Genomic DNA, 16,371 nt, shown 5'->3' on the forward strand with positions numbered 1-16,371 from the left:
AACCATATACACCTTTGTGTTTTTGAGGTTAACTGCGATGATGAAGCAACTTTAGATTTCAGTTCAGACTGGTATTGGTATGAGTGACTGCAAACATTTGCCGGTGGTGTGAATTTGCATTGAAAAGCCAGATAAAAGACCAGACTCTGTGTGTGAAATACTGGTGTGTTTATTTGTTGGCACATTTATATTACAATCTTCCGTCTCTTCACGTACTTGTTAATTCCATTATCCCCAATAGAAGAAAAAAAAAGGAAACAAAAATTCCAGTGACATGTACTCCTCTTAGGAATAGTGAAAAAGTCACAGTTTCCATGTATGTATGGGGGTAGTGCAAACTGGGGGCCAAGGGGTGATCTCAAAAATGCTTCCCCGCGCTCGAAACACAACCAACGGCAATCAATGGTTACACTGGTTTGGGGTGTTCACGTAACGTCCAGATAAAACCAGAACAGTAAGCTCCACACAATGGGTTTATACACCCTGGCTGTGGCTGCTCCAGATCTTACGTTTCAGCAGCCCGTTCAGCATGCCTTGCACTTTCAGCAGCGGTATTTCAGCTGAGGCCGAGGTAAAGCGGGAACACGGTTAATGTCTCTGCCCTCTGGACGATGACAGGGTTGATACAGTCAGCACATCTCATATCCCTCACATGGATTTACTTATTAACTTTGACAAAGTAACTCGTATTACTACTCTGTCGTCTGTACGGCCATTCCTAAATGCGTACCTCGGATCAGGGAGCGGTGGGTTTTAGGATCGAGACACGCGACTCTGTTCTGCAGATTTTGAGACGAGCCCTTGCACCCCGTTTTCGATTCCCCCCGACTGCAGACCAAAGTGGATATCAATTATGATAAAAAATAAAATACAAAAATAAAATCATAAAATAAAAATAAGCAGTCACCTGACCCAGCTAAGGCTTCACAGAGGAAAGCACCAGACCATCGGTGTGTGCAATCATTATATACAGGATTCTAAGGAGCCCAGTAACACACACAAAGCAAAATGTACAACAGAAAACAAAGGGGGTGTATGAGAACAAGTGGTCATTATTGTTATTCACATCTGTGTTATTCATGTACTACAATTCATTGTGACAACCGTTTTTTTTCTTTCTTTCTGTACACCTCCCCAAGCCACTGGGGCTGCAGAACCTATTATTAAATGGGTCACAGATTAAAAAGAGAAAAAGTTACAGCACCAGCATTCGATCAGCCATAGTCACAAAGACCTGGATTTCCCAATCATGCTTACCGAGGATGTCTCTCAGCCCACACACAGAAAAAAGGGATTTGAGCTATACAAACGGAACTGGTTCCACAAAGCATTCAACCTTTTTCACAGTTGGGTTAACCTCTCCCTACGGGTAACAGCATCGTAATTGCAGACTCATTAAAGGCTTTCTTTACAGAGAACAAAATAACAGGTACACGGCGTCATAAATGATGATAACGGTGAAACCGGCCGCAGGTGGTGGAGCACCACTAGTCTACCTTTTTGTTCCAGCCAAGTCTTACAGTATTTACTTCTGACAAAAGACTGAGCTTCACAGACACTGATACAGCGGTTTGAAGACGGAGAGAGACTATTCAGTCAAGGCCTCACCATGGCTCCAGATGCTAGGATGATTTATTAAACACATTCTTGGATACAGCCCTGGGATTTGTGTCGCCCGGTTACCTACCTCGAGATAGATCTTCTAGCTGTTTTGAGCAAGATGGTTTTCTAAGCATGAACTGCAGCTATGGAGGATCAACACAAGATCAATTTTTGAATTTAAATTATTAAGTATTAAGGAGAATGGTTTTGTTGGTTTGGTCTTAACTAGACTAGCCTATCTAAGCTCTCTTTAACCACCCTAAAAATGTCAGCTGCGAGTACAAAATACAATTAGATCAAGTTATAAGAAGTTGTCGTCTTGCAGACAGGGTTTCAAACTTGTCGGCTGTTTGTGTAAAGCAACTCGAGTTTAAAAAGCCTTCCATATATGAAGTGCATAGGCAGGCGGTTTTCCAGTCATCTCAGACACCTTTTCTGTAAATCCAGGTTGCTTGAGGGGGATAGAAGCACACACTTTGTAATCTCTTCCCTAGTCCATCCACACACACACGACAATTGCTACACAAAAATAACATCAATCACTACGTCTTTTTAATTGGTGTTTGTTAAGTCATCGACCTACAGGCACCATCAAATTAGTGGGTTTATACAAACTCTGCAGGGCAAAGGTCGGCTAAATGACAAAGATAAACTGCATTTCTTTTGCAATTTTCTTGACAATTCAATTAAAAGGAAAAAGAGGATTCACTCAGTGAAGCATCACTAAACGCGAGTGAAATCCTTATACTTCCAAAACAAGGGTGGGGGCAGTAAAAAGTATGTTAATAACAACTATTCCAAAACAAATCCTGTCACCATTGCTGTACACCTGCTCTCTCTCCTGTGCTTTGGGTCACACTTCTGTAGCAGAGCTAGTGGTTGACCACCCCCCCCTCCCCCATTTCTTTCTTTCCAAAACCCCCCACAAAGTATAAACATGCAGCAATCCATTGTTCCGATATACAGCAAACCAAGAGATCCTTGAATGACTTTCCTCTGAGATTTAAATGGCCACTAGAAAAACACATTTTCCCAGTGTGGGTCCCTATATGGGGGAAATCTACAAATGCAGATTTTGACTGGCCTTTGAAGAGAAAAAATGGGCAGGGGTGTATGGTTCAAAGTGAACCCTAGGAGCAAAAAAAAAAAAATTAATTCAGACCATGCTTTTTCCAAACAAACAAATGAATCCTAGAACTTCTTTTCACAAACCCAAATTAACTAACACGTCAAACTATATTTAATTTAGGTTTCTTTACAGGGTTAACAGTGTAGAATTGAATAATACAAAGTTTGATTAATAAATACACCAGACCGTATGCAAACGCAGTTTACGCGCATTTCCGTCACTGAAAAACTGCACATGAACCAAGGATGTCCCGAGTTTCGGGGGAAATGTATCAAAATGCTCTACGAGCAAGATACATGACCCCGAGGCCCCTGGGAAGCATACAGCGTTTTTCATAAAGCAAATGGAGTTCCTTCATGATAAACCCAGTTTGAACAGAGCCATGAAAGTGCACCACTACAGATTGAAAATTAAAGTGAGAAAAGCAGAGAAAAGGCTTTGAGTGTGATTCAAGAAAGCGTTAAGAGATTCAACCCATTGCCCAGACTGCACCAGGCCGAGGATGAGGAAAACCGTCAGAGCTTCCCTATAACCGCGACGAGCGCATGTGAAGTTGACTGTCTGCAAGTTTCTGAACCCAACATTCACTGAACATTTTTAAAAACACATTACAAATGGCAATATCTACTGATTGGAGATAGACATTGATTTAAATCCTCTTTGCCGGCCTCCGGAAAAAAAAAAAAAAATACAATCCCCAACAGCAGAAAGCGTTGTGTGTACACAGTTACACGCCCAAAGCGATCTTTGATGCACAACACATTTAGACTGGACAGCTGTACTTCTGCAGGAAAAAACATGGATGGCAGGGAAAGAACAAGGCTGTAGAAATATGCACTACTTAAAGCAGTTGCCATTCATAGATTAAGCTTGTGAGCACTGGCATTATAAACCTGTACCGGAAAACATAAAGAGTGCCTGTTTCCCCTGTCAAATCTCACCACCATGAATTCTCTAAACTGATAAAGATATCCTTAACCCCTTAACAGAGATCCAGACACTCAAACATTCATGTGTGTAAGAAAGCAAATTGCACTGATGGATTTTCCTAATAAAAGGGAAATGTGAAAGAAGTAGGTTCAGATTGACCACCAAGCTGAAGCTCTTGAAACCAGGCAGAAAAATATCAGAGAAAGACTGGGAGTCTGTCCAAACAAGCAGTTCATTGCCAAACCAGGCTGGGGTGAAGTGAGCGGGCAGCCAAGGGCTTCTATGTTGGTGCCTTTCACAGCTGATACAGAAATTGCAAAGCAGGCCACTTTGGGGGTCAAAACATCAGTTGCTCTAAAGCTGGGCTTTGGAATTCAATTTAAATGTTTCTTTCCCCCTCAGGTCTGCCGTGTCATAGCTGTAATAACTAATACCCCATTACAACAAGATAGGATGAAACTTCGGTGTTGAGCACGGTTTTCAGGAATTCAAAACCAACATAAATTAATCACTTTGCCAAAGCAAGCACCCGCTGTCACCCTCAGGCTGAAAACCTGATTCTAGTTCTTTAACACATGTGGCAATGAGGAGAAACCCACCAAGGACACCTTGACCCTCTTGCCCATACATTTGCTTTTTTTTTTGCGTCAGTATATTAAATCTACACTGCAGTGTGTTTTGCAGGTTTTCCACCTGACTTTGTAACCCTGTAGTAAAATACCTTACAGCAATAACTGCTCTATCTAAATGTACCATCTACATATGTGTCAAAGGAATATAAAAAACAAAACAAAAATACCTTCTCTCACTTATCATCTATACAGAACTAAACAGATCATTAACATTATAACGTCTAGCGTGTTATCTACGGCCGCTCCATTTTCACAGTATCGAGCCAATTGCTGCTCTCCCTACCACAACAAAGGCAGATAATGCAATTTGGCTTAAATCAGTTCGCCAGACGTTTATGAAGAGGAAAGAAACGTACATTTAAAAAGCATTTTTACAGGTTAAAAAAAAAAAAACAAGGTTTCAACTGTACAAGGTTTGTTTGTTCCATATCTTATTAGAAACAGTTTTTCTTTTTTTAAACATCAAGCGTGTGATTAAGTGCTTGGCAGGGATGCAGATTCAACATTCCAGCATGTAATGAAAAACAAACCAAAAAGCATCGACAAGGACCGAAAACAAAGGATAAACAGTTAAGACCGAAAAGATGGTGGGGGGTGGGGGGGAGCATTGCCAAAACAAAAATAAAGAAAAATGCCATATCTACAACGTCCAGTGTTAATTCGAAGGGGAAACAAAAAAACTACATGAAGACAGTAGTGAACATTTGTAATGAAAGTAAATGCAGAATTGTGAGTTCCAGCTGTGACAGTGCCGATATGTGCTGGCTGGAAAGCAGAGACCCCATCTTTCATGGGGAAGCAGCCGCTGCAGCTGGACATTTTTTCACATCCTTTTCTAAAGCCAGGTGATTTCAGACTGCTGAGCCACATACATCCAGATGAGCCTCAATACCCCTCTCTCCCTGCAGCCCCCAGGGTGCCACACTCAGCTGCCAGCGTCAACATTAGGATGTGAAATAAAATATTGACGATAATAATAAATTACTAAATATGACGAGAGCCATCGAATATATTCGGACATTAATGACCCCTGCAGAGCATCCACTGCAAGATGCATTGTAGGTATTGCAGCAGGAGGACTGTAGCCAGGGAAATACGTACACACAAACCACCACCCTATAATATCCAATAAAGATCTGAAAATACCAATCAACGGTTCCAGGCCACTTGGCAAAAGACTCATGCCTCCCTCTTAGATATCCCACCCCCGTCTTCCTTCACCTCCCCTCCTGAATCCCAGTGTTGTCCAAAACACCAGTCCTTGAAGGCCACATGGTCTTCTGGTTAACAGTCTTTCCATCTTTCCTCTAGACTTGGAATTGCGCCAATATATATGGGATTTTTTATTTAAATTGTTTTGCCAAAGAGGGATGTTCCCCTGCAGGTTCTGTACCATGGATGGGCAACTCTGGTCCCCGATAGCCTGCAGGGTCTTCCTAGTTTTCCATTCCACCTCAGCTGTCTATTAAACCGGTTAATGTGTTTGGCAGAAATGAACGCAAGAGGAGCTGCATCCAGGTTTTAAGCTGCTGGTGAATTAGATATACAGTATCGACAAATTCTGGCGGACTCTGGCCATGTAAGGCCGGGACTGTCCACCTTCACTCAATACACTTTTCAAGTATCACCCACATTTGAGCTGCAAACAATCATCACCAGTTCTCTCCTCAGTCCTCTACCTTGCCCACCTCAGATGCAGACACAGCGAGAAGACCCTAGAGGTCTAGTGGACTACTGTTCAACACCCCTGCTCTCGTGTGGAGATTATAGATTGAGACAATAAGAACTTCCCACTGGAACCAAAATACAGCCAAGTGATGCAAAGTAAGGCAAAATGGATCTGGAACCCCTAGTCACAATTGGGTCATGCTTACAGATCAGACTGTTAACCCTCAAAGATTCACTCTCAATTCACTCGTTCCGAAGAAATCACTCAAACTGTAAGACGAATAAATGCCAAGGTGCCCAACGGTACATGCATCACAGAAGCCACTTTCCATTCATCCGCTCATTCAGACACTGAAAATTCAAATCAAGGTAGATATCATCATTAAAAAAGACCCTTGGAAAGCCTAGACCTTAAGCACTATGTATATACTTTACATCACAACAGTAAAAAGTAGCTCTTGCATTCAATAAACCTCGAGTTAAGGAGATGGAAAGGGAAAGGAATGGGAGGAGAGGGAAGAGTAGGGATTTTCATGCAATTATCAATAAAAAGAAAAAAAAAATACAAAGTGTTTTATCATTATCGCCAAACTTTTGTCAAGTCTGTGCCACACTACTGGCACATGAGGCTGGCAAGGCAAACCGTTTTTTTGTTTGTTTAAAAAAAAAAAAAAAAAAAAAAGAAAAAGAAAGAGAGAGACAGCGAGAGAGAGAATGACAGAGAGAAAGAGTTGACAGATCCAGGAGTCGCTGCATTGTGTGTTAGTTATCTGATCCCAGAGACCGAGCTCTGGTTGATGTTATAGGTGGGGGAGAGGTCTCCGGCTATCGTGGCCACCAGCGGTGTCCCGTTACTGGTCAGGCAGCCCTGCTGGAGAGCTTCGAAGTAGGAGGCCTGCACGGGCTTGTGACACTGCAGCACTTTTATGGCATCGTCTATTTTAAACCATTCCCTTTTTCTCCCTGTCGACAGAAGAGGAGGCAAAGCATCAACACTGTGCAAATGTCAATTACTCAAGACCTCCTTTAAGCTAAGTCTCTCTGGCAGGTGTCCTTAACCCCCCGGGGAATGTTTTGTTACTACGTTAAAGTTCATGAATGAGAATGACAAATATCACACGTCATTTTGTATTTTTGTTTTGCACACAGATATTAGATTTCAAATATAATTCTTAGGGAGATTAATGTAACTAGGAGGAGATGTAAATTGGAGTCTGTAATTACAGACAGGTATCCAGACTTGCATGGTCAGTTTATTCTATTTAAAGTTAAAGGAGCAAGAAAATATTAATGCATGTTTTTCAACTTTAAAACATGGCTTAAACAAAGATATCTTCATTTTTTACATTCAACATTTTAGCAGCATTTGTTAACTAAACAATACTAAACAGAAGAATTGCAGGTCAAAACCCCCAATGCCACATTATCTGTCCAGAATAATTAAAGAAAAACAGGTGACCCAACTTACCAATATTTACAGAGTCCTCCCAGTCTTCAAGGACTTCTGTTACTATTAGAACATAGACGTACGTTCTGTGTTTCCTGTCACGGTTCTAGAAGGGGAATTAAAGGTAACAAAAAAAATCATGTAACTAACTTGGTCAGTATGTTTCTTACCATCATTTTCAATGCCACACACTCACACTTCAGGTTGAGCTATTCTTGTATGAATAGACTAACTCAGGTCTGTGTAGAATATCAGTTAAACAGCAACCATAAATTGTGGGTCGTGATGTGTACCTCATATGAGCTACACACAGTAAGTAACGTGACAACTATCAACTCAGTACTTTCTGAAAGTATGTTCTTAATTGGCAAAACGGGACTTAGTCACTAATCTTCACAAAGGCCAAGAAAGAACGTAAAACTACACAGCCATGAGAGAGAGAGAGAGAGAACTGAGTGACTGTGGTATTGAGTGAGATCTAGTCGAGCTGAGCTGGGATGAACTCAAGAAGCTCAGCAGCTGAGCGGTACTGAAACTAATTCCCACTTTGGCGATTCGTCTAGAAGTGCCATTTTTCCTATTCTCCTAAAAGAAAATAAAGAAAGTGCTTGTTTTTAAAGGTCTGACAGACACTGTTACCGCTTACCTCAAAAATTCCTACTAATCGCCCCAACGTCCCTTTGACACCAGCCTGTGAAAGCAAGAGAAATAAAATTAATAATTTTGAAGAAAACAAAACCACCCTTGGAAAGCCATCCCAGAGAATCTGAAAGTGCCATTTCTCCCTCCTTTGAACAATGCTGTTTCAAAGGCACTCCTAACTGTTGCAAAAAAAGCTAATGTGGGGACTTTGTTTAGTTTGTTTCTCCCCCCCTCACCCTACCCCAAAGCTCTTCTTTATTTCAGAAACACAATCCAGATTAAGAAGTGATGCCAAAACACTGTCAGTGCTATTCACCTATTTCCACAGCACATTCTTACAATAACAAAGAGCTTTTTATTTGCAATAAGAAAAAAAAAGGAAAAAAATACTTATGGTGCTAAATCTTAACGGACACTGCAGTGCACTGTATTGCTTTTAGCCCCCAGACTGCATCCACCGCCATCTACAAAGCACAGTCACTGCCTTGTACGATGGAGGAGGAGGGAGCATGGGGTGTCTGTTTCCATGGAAACTGGCATGGGCTACGCTAAGTGCGATTTCTAAGAAACCCAAGGTTTTTCCGGCGAGGAGACCAGCTGCTAGCCAAGCGCCTTTGCAGCGTGCAGTGCCCACGGGAGGGATGGATACAGACAAAGAAAGGAACCAACGGGGAGGGTTAGGCACTGTGCAAAGACACGGATCTCATATTTTTCCACCCTCTCTGTTATACATGGTGTTATTCACAGTGCTTGATGCGCTAGATGCATAGAATACCCAGCATTTGAACCAAAACATGTAATATATACAATGTCCGTTTTCACGGGGCTATGAACACAATGCCATGTCATACAAATCCTCTACCCCCTGCCAAGGCATCACAAGAAACGGATCAAACTAAGCTACCTTTAAAAAAAGCAACAAACAATAGACAGTGGATGGAGGAAGGGCTACAAGCCAGTGATTTCTTCCAATCGAAGGTGCTGAACACAGCCACTCCCTACAAGGCACAGATTTCATGACCAAAAACAGAAAAAAGGAAAGAAAAGGCATTATGCTCTCAATATGTATTGTACTTTTGCTACAGCGGCCAAATTCTCTCAAAACGGCTGCCTGGCATGGACTGTAATAACCATGAAGACAACAAAAAAAAGAGTTTTCCATTTCTAATTCGATTGCTCTCAAGATTTAACCCTTTTCCCCCATAATAGATGATCTGTACCCTCTTATGGCAGAAACCCCTTTTTAGACTGGAAAAATTTAATTCATTATAATATTCTAATATAAATCTCACATACATGGTTACCAAAGGCATAATATATATTATTTTAATGTGCTTGTCACACAATAGAGACCTGCACAGATGACACCATTTGCCACTGCAGGCATGTCTTTCAATCACTAAAACCCAAGAATCCAAGAGACATCAGGGGATTTTGGGGCGGAGAAGGGGCCCAGATTAGATCAAACTGGCGTCACTGCACTGCCACCCCCTTCAGGTTCACATTTCAGTCTAAAAATAACCCTTAACTCAAAAGCCACCCCCCCCCCACCCCTCAGCTACTACCACACACCATCACCGTGTCTTGGCCTCTTCTACTCAGCCAGGAAAGTAGTGAGCTAGATAGATACACACTTCCACAAAAATAATAACTCAAATGAGATTCTGTAATAGCAGCCTTTCTTCAATTTCTAATCTCCTAGTTCTGCAATACTTATATATATATACAAGCCCATTGCAGAGAGAGGGTAAGATTGGAGATTGGTTGAACAAAGAGCAAAGAGACATTATGAGAGAGAGTGAGTGTGGGAGGGGGTTTAGTGGATTAGGATGAATTCAATACCTGTGTTGGAGGAGACCAAATGATGATAAAAAGAAAAAGGTGAACAGAGAGAAGGAACAAGAGAGAGATGCCCTGAACATGTGAATGGAGTATGACTCGAGCTCCTCCACTCTGCAATGCCCTTGTGGAGTGTGAACCCTGGCACAGCGCCCAGCCAGCATGCATGAGGTCTAACTTCACTAGCACAGATAGCCATCTGTGTCCGTTACAGAGGATTAGATCACCATATCCCTCTCTTATAAAACACCAGCACAATAAAGGGGAAAATTACATTAGAGCTTAATGTTTAAAGTGAGATTCCCATGATGCACAATTGACATGTCTTTTCCTTAAAGCCATGGCAGGACATTTAATTATACATGTAATTGAAGGGGTCTGTGAAATATTTTGTTGGTTTTCTGACTTCAGTTTAGATGGTACTTTTTTCCTTTTTATTTGCGATTCATGCTCATACAAAAAAAAAAATTGTATGGTATGTTTCTAGATCCTGACTTTACTTGAACTAATTAACCTTCGGAAACCTCTGGTCCAGACTTGTCCTCTCAATGCACGTCATCACGTTAATTACTTTTAGGCCAGCTTGAAAGTGGTAAATACAGTCAATATCTGCACTACGGGGCAGTTAATACTGTAGTTGAGAACCAGACTAAAGACCATCTCAGGAGGTATAGTAGCTCTCGGCCGGTTCTAAATTAGATCACATTCGTTATTGTATTTTCCCAGAAGGGAGGATGCTGAAATACTCATAGCCTTGTAGTGTTCATCTTCCATTATCCCTCAATTCTCTGCTGGCTTTAATCCGAGTATGTGTTTTAGGCAATTGGATATTTAGTTCCCAAGCTACAGATTTTAACTCACCTTCTTCCAACAATCAGTTAGCAGACAGAAAATGTGTTTCCCAACACTGATCACAGTTTCAAATGTACTTATACATGCGTGTATGCATGCATGTAAACAGCAGAAGTACTAAAAGCATACAGAAGTATTTGGTACTACACAGATGCGTACACAAAGCAGTTTCTCTTGTTCACAATGTTGCTTTTTTTTTCCTCATTTACATACAGCCTCCTTTAATCTGAGAACAATGCAGGGATGATAATGAGAGTAGTTGTGTGTGCTATATCAGTACATTTCCTATCTCGAGAATTAATGTGTGAAATGCACAGTGGGATTCGGAGACTTTCTAAAAAAAATCCACTGCGTTGAGAAAAAACCCACTGCATAAAATAATGCTGACTAAATGGGAATGGTATAGTTAATGTGGGTGCTCAGAGCTGGACTCACACGAATGGTTTTTAACACGTTTCTCAAGTCCAATTTTGTAGTTTTGACAGAGGGATGCCTACCTGCAATACTTGCTCTACTTAAAGATTACCTCTATTGCCCAACAAGTTGTTCCTATTCCAATGCAATAAGATAAAATTATTGACTTTACAAGCTCTGCATTTCACAAAACATGTACATGTGATTAGAGAAGTGTTAATCGAGTGCTAATAAAATATTGAATTGATTGGAAAACATTTTAAAAACTGTACAAACAAACCAAGCTTTAAGTGAGAGGTTACAGGAATTTGAAAAACACACAATTTCTACCTTTGGAAAAAACACAATTGCCTTTCACAGCTAGATCCCTTAGTATCTCAAACTTTCCTACATTAAAAATTTTCAGTTGTGCCGACTTCTAGTTCCACGTGCCGAGTTTCAGAAAGGCTTATCCTGCTCATGTTTCAGGAACACAAGCTTCAACTTGGACGGGAAAATCTATTGCACAGGAGAGAGGTTCGAAGCCCCTGAAGAGGAAAAGGAGTTTATACAGATCTCAGATAACTCACAATTACTTGCGAGACAAACGGACACCTGAATATGCATATTTAAGTACAAATATTGGGGGGAAAAAAGTCGACCCCACTAAACAAATCATATACACACTTATTATTAAATAAAGACAAAAAAATATCAACTACAGGTGTATAATTTTAGTGTGCAGGTTACCATTGTTTGGGACGCTGCCAGTGTGTAGTATAAAGGGCAGCGGTTAAATTCAGTTTAGCGCCCTTTAGCGACTGAACACTCGGCCGTAACCTGAGCCCGTGCCCCTGGCTGTTTACAGGTTACACTGTGTTCTGGTTAAATGAGATCTCTGCACTGAGGCCCGGCCAGGCACCACGCAGAGCTCTGCAGGCTTGGATTACACTGCCCCATGCAGGGTCAGCTCCTTGCAGAGCGCCTGCTGCTCCCCCACATATTCAAGGAACCAGGAGACTACTTTCACTGGAAAATATATACATCCTACCATAGCACATAGTCCTGCCATATTAAAATGGGTCCCCACCGGCCCCCAAATACAGCGATTGTAAATCAGGACAGGTAGGTCGCACAAAGCTGGGCTAGATCATTTCTGCAGCAATGATACTCGCCTAAATGTGGCCTGTCTGTGTATGATCTGAAGTAGAATTTGCCCCATGATGGTTAACAAGAGCAGAGAGTTTCTTGATTTGGTGGCCAGGGGACACCTCTGAGGGGAAGTTTATGTTCAAAGGAACCTTCTTCACAATTACACAAAGATGTGGTGAAATGTGGTTTTAACCAGTTGGATTTAAACCAGTGTCTTCTACACCTTTTTCAGGGATACCATGAGTAGCAAGCTAAAACCAAAAACTATGAAGTATAGAAAAAGGGCATAACACAAAAGATTGTTTTTAATATTATTGTATTAAATAAAGGCTAGGTGTGTGGTTCAGGAAACCCATCAGAAAATAAACCAACAAAAATGCACTACCTGCTAAGTATAAGGAGGCAGCTGTTGGTATCTGGCTCACACCAGTTTTTTTTCCTTGTCCACACCAGTTTGGACCAGACAGAAGACAATCTAGGTTCATTCATATGTATACGCATCAGGTCTTTCCAAATTAGAATTCTCCTCACTACTTTACACATCAATACATGCTTTATCAGCCCTAACTGGCATGAAATTGATCCATTAGTTTGTTTGTTTTTTTTAGACATTAGCTAAAGAAAGAAAACCATTAATCATTACAAATATTCGTTGATTAGGTGTTCAACATTACTCCCAAAGCAGCTTTGGAAATACTTTAAATATTATATAAACCGTCTTTTTTTTCCTCACTCTGATGTACATAAAAAGCATGATGCTGATGGCTTGTTTTTATACTAAGTTTAATAGAATAGTGTTTAAATAATGGAGAGCAAGCTGGACAAATCTGAACTGTAATGTCTTTTCTCCCCTCCCAGAAAATTCTTGTCCTGCTAAAAGTAGCTTCTTGGCTCAACACTTCCATCCTTCCCAGGTATTTGCCTAATATTACTAATAATAGGATAATAGTGACAATATTACAAGTATAATAAGGCAGCCAATGAAAATGGATTCCATTACCGACCCCTTTTGCCACCTCATCAATGTACGAACACATAGGACTACAGTATATGTTGATTTAAAATTGGAAATATGTATAATTATAACACAACAAAGTCTTGTATCCTTCCAATCTACTCTCTAATGAGTTCCAAATTACAAGACTGGAGGGACTGGTAAATACTATGAGATGTACTTCTGAATGTAACCCATGCCAGTCACTTGGTTTCCCCATTTGTTTATATTGTGTTTGAATAAGGCATTGGATTTCTGGCAGGCATAACCCACAGTCCATTAATTAAACAGATATACCTCATGAAGTATCGCCTGCAGTGCTTTGCTACTGTAGGAAGATAAAAGTGTGTTTATGGAACTGACTTTTACACTGGTTTCCATTGCTGGTCTAGATATGGGGGTAGGAAGGCCATTCATATAAATATTGTTTAATTCAACATTAGCAAATTACCATTATTATTACTAGAAACAACATAGAGCATCCATGTTGTTTGGACCATACAATAAAAATGGTCTGCTTTCCTTTCTTGTATCAGTTAATAATTCAAGTAAAAAAGCATCTGACTGTATTGAAAAGGCAAGAATGTTAGAGATCTCTTGATGCTAAAACAAAGGGTAAAAATGCAGTATCAATATCTCTCCCTAAGTGTCTTTCCCTGTACACTTTCCTGTAATCACTAAGATTGTTTCATTTATTTTATGATACTTGTTTTAAAATTATCAGCACACAGAATAGCCTTACCACACACTACAAAAATTACATTTAAAAAGTAATCTGGAAAACAATTATAAACTCCCAGTGTTAAACTTAGTTGATATCCATGTGGTGAATTCCCAGATCGCTGTTTACTATTACTAAATTACTACTAATTACTACTACTGATAACTGCAAGATTCACAGGGATGTGTGGCAAATAAATCCCTTAAAACTGCATCCAATACTGAATACCTGGAGTCTGGGAAATTGTAGGCCCTTATTTCTTGTTTGGTTATAACAAGGTATTAGGAGACAGAAAGAAGCAGGAGATTCACAAAGTGGGGTAAAAGTCCATGCTTCCAAGCAGTGTAGATTCCCTCTATATAGACAAGTGTTCGAACTGGATAGAAAACGTACAGCATCTGTCTGACAGTGGAATTTTCTGTGATGCCTCAAAAGCACTTTACATCTTATAACAGTTAATCAGAACCACATGGTACCTCCTCGCACACCTCCCGCACGGCAGCTACGTTGGGCTCCTCTTCCGGCTCCATCCCACCTCCAGGAACAATCCACTTATCTGGATGGCGGCTGCTACTCACTAACAACACCTGTAGACACAGACACTCCTATTAATCAATACCCTTGGGACAGAGAGCACTGTTCCCTACCCTTTCCACATGACCTAAATACTCTGACACCACATGTTGAAGAGTCATACAACACGGCACTGAAGTGTCATGACTGGAATACAAGGCTTCCACACTTACGCCCAAGTTGAAGATGCGATTATTTTGACCTGTTATTTGGGTCGGGGTGTCTGAACTGCAATCATCAAGCAGACCTGGCTTTCTAAGATACAACCACTAAGACTCAAGTCTGGTCTCTTTCACATTACATATGCCAATGAAAAGTACTGTATATGCAATGTAACACTTCATTCAAAATACACCACTAAATGCTAGCTGAATTTAATTATTGAACACAATATGGGCCCAACTGTCCAGGGTCGGTGAAATCCTTGTTCCAAGTAATAGTGGATAGGGGGTGTTGATATTGTCTTTCACACTGTGATCGGGGAAACAACAACAAAAGCTACAATAGGAACGGGAGGAGAATAGAAAATGCTGTCACCTAACCTGAGCATCCCTAAGCTCGGTTGTGTATTTGTGTGTGCCTGATCCCATACACCAGGAAAAGGATTAAATAAAGTTATTAAAGTAGGTGCCATCTATACATCTCCTGCTGTGTGTGACGTTGGAGGAACACCATGATTCTCAATAAACCACCCACTTTTCATTGTTCCCGTCTGTATCAGTCCACACAAAAGAGGTGCTTTCCCAATCTGCAGCACAGATCTCTAGTGCAGGACCGCTCATGTGCGGGCACTGATATCTTGTATTATGAATACAACAAGGCCCCAATACTGATTTTAATCTCGATTTCACAGTGTGAGGCAATTTCAAGACGCAAGTGTGGACCCCAGATTGAGGCCTACACATCAGCAGACTGAGAACTGGCCCTTAGTTAATGTTACCAAAATGGCACTTGAAGATTTTATGATTTTGAAAAGCTGGGTTACACGCCATAACAAAATCAAACCACTTTCCCCAGACACAGCAGCTCGCACGTCCTCTCCAGTGACCGGTGTGCAGGAAGATGCTAAGCGCTAAAAAGCCCGTTTTCCGGGGCGTTAATCCTACAATGAAGCGGTTGGTGTAATGACAGTGGCAAATTAAGAAAGCAGCTCCCCTAACCCCCAGCACAAATCACAAATTGGGCCGAAACACCGGGGGGATGTCGTATACTTATGTATCCCCTTTAGCTCTCTTCCTTTCTCTATCGCTGCCCCAGCTTTCAATGGCAATATTTTCGTTGTGTCACCCTCCCCGTACTGTTAACACCCGCACCTTATAAATGAATCCCCCTATCTGCTCCCTTTCCGTGCTTCACTCTCCCCAATTCCCAGGGCTCCCAACTCGCCATGTTCGCCCAGCCGAGGCCCAGTCCCTCCCCCAACACCCCCGCATCCTCGGCCTCACCTCCTCTTCGCTCTCGCTCCTGAAGCACAGGCAGGCGGCCCGCTTCTTGTAGCCATCGCCGTCGTAGGTCCGGGTCTGGTTCGACTTGAGCTTCATCATATCGGGGCTCCAGAGACCGAAACTTGAACCCGAACCTCTTGGAAACGCCGCTCTTTTCGACGTACAGCCCGCTGAAGGAAACCCCGGCTTTTTATTAATAGAAACAACTTCTCCTCCGCTTCATTTTCTCAAACCCCAGCGCATCTCCGGCACAGACGCCATAATTAGGAGCATTACGTAAATCGCGTAGCCTTCGCCCTAACGGCCGCAGCAGCGCTCCAAATGTTGCCTAGTCTGTTTCTCGAATACCACG

General features: G+C 41.4%; 1 protein-coding gene across 1 annotated transcript; it reads right to left on the reverse strand.

The window, feature by feature from the left end:
- Window positions 1-151: 151 nt before the first annotated feature.
- Window positions 152-16,299, reverse strand: nudt3b (nudix (nucleoside diphosphate linked moiety X)-type motif 3b). The gene is made up of 5 exons (XM_066703549.1): window positions 16,020-16,299; window positions 14,478-14,588; window positions 8,055-8,099; window positions 7,430-7,514; window positions 152-6,924 (listed from the first exon to the last, which is right to left on the reverse strand). Exons 1-5 carry the CDS (start codon window positions 16,116-16,118, stop codon window positions 6,728-6,730), a joined length of 537 nt encoding a protein of 178 aa, XP_066559646.1. The 5' UTR covers window positions 16,119-16,299; the 3' UTR covers window positions 152-6,727.
- Between the last annotated feature and the right edge of the window lie 72 nt (window positions 16,300-16,371).

The sequence above is a fragment of the Amia ocellicauda genome, chromosome 5, assembly GCF_036373705.1.
Source record: "Amia ocellicauda isolate fAmiCal2 chromosome 5, fAmiCal2.hap1, whole genome shotgun sequence".
In the NCBI taxonomy this organism is placed as follows: domain Eukaryota; kingdom Metazoa; phylum Chordata; class Actinopteri; order Amiiformes; family Amiidae; genus Amia; species Amia ocellicauda.

What these genes read in the sequence shown, in the direction of transcription:
- nudt3b (XM_066703549.1), bottom strand. Translation starts at nt 16,118, where the DNA reads ATGATGAAGCTCAAGTCGAACCAGACCCGGACCTACGACGGCGATGGC. An exon ending in GATTAGTAGGAATTTTTGAG is followed by an intron (nt 7,515 to 8,054) that starts GTAAGCGGTAAC and finishes TTCCCCTTCTAG; the next exon opens with AACCGTGACAGGAAACACAG. An exon ending in GGAGGACTCTGTAAATATTG is followed by an intron (nt 6,925 to 7,429) that starts GTAAGTTGGGTC and finishes TTCTGTCGACAG; the next exon opens with GGAGAAAAAGGGAATGGTTT.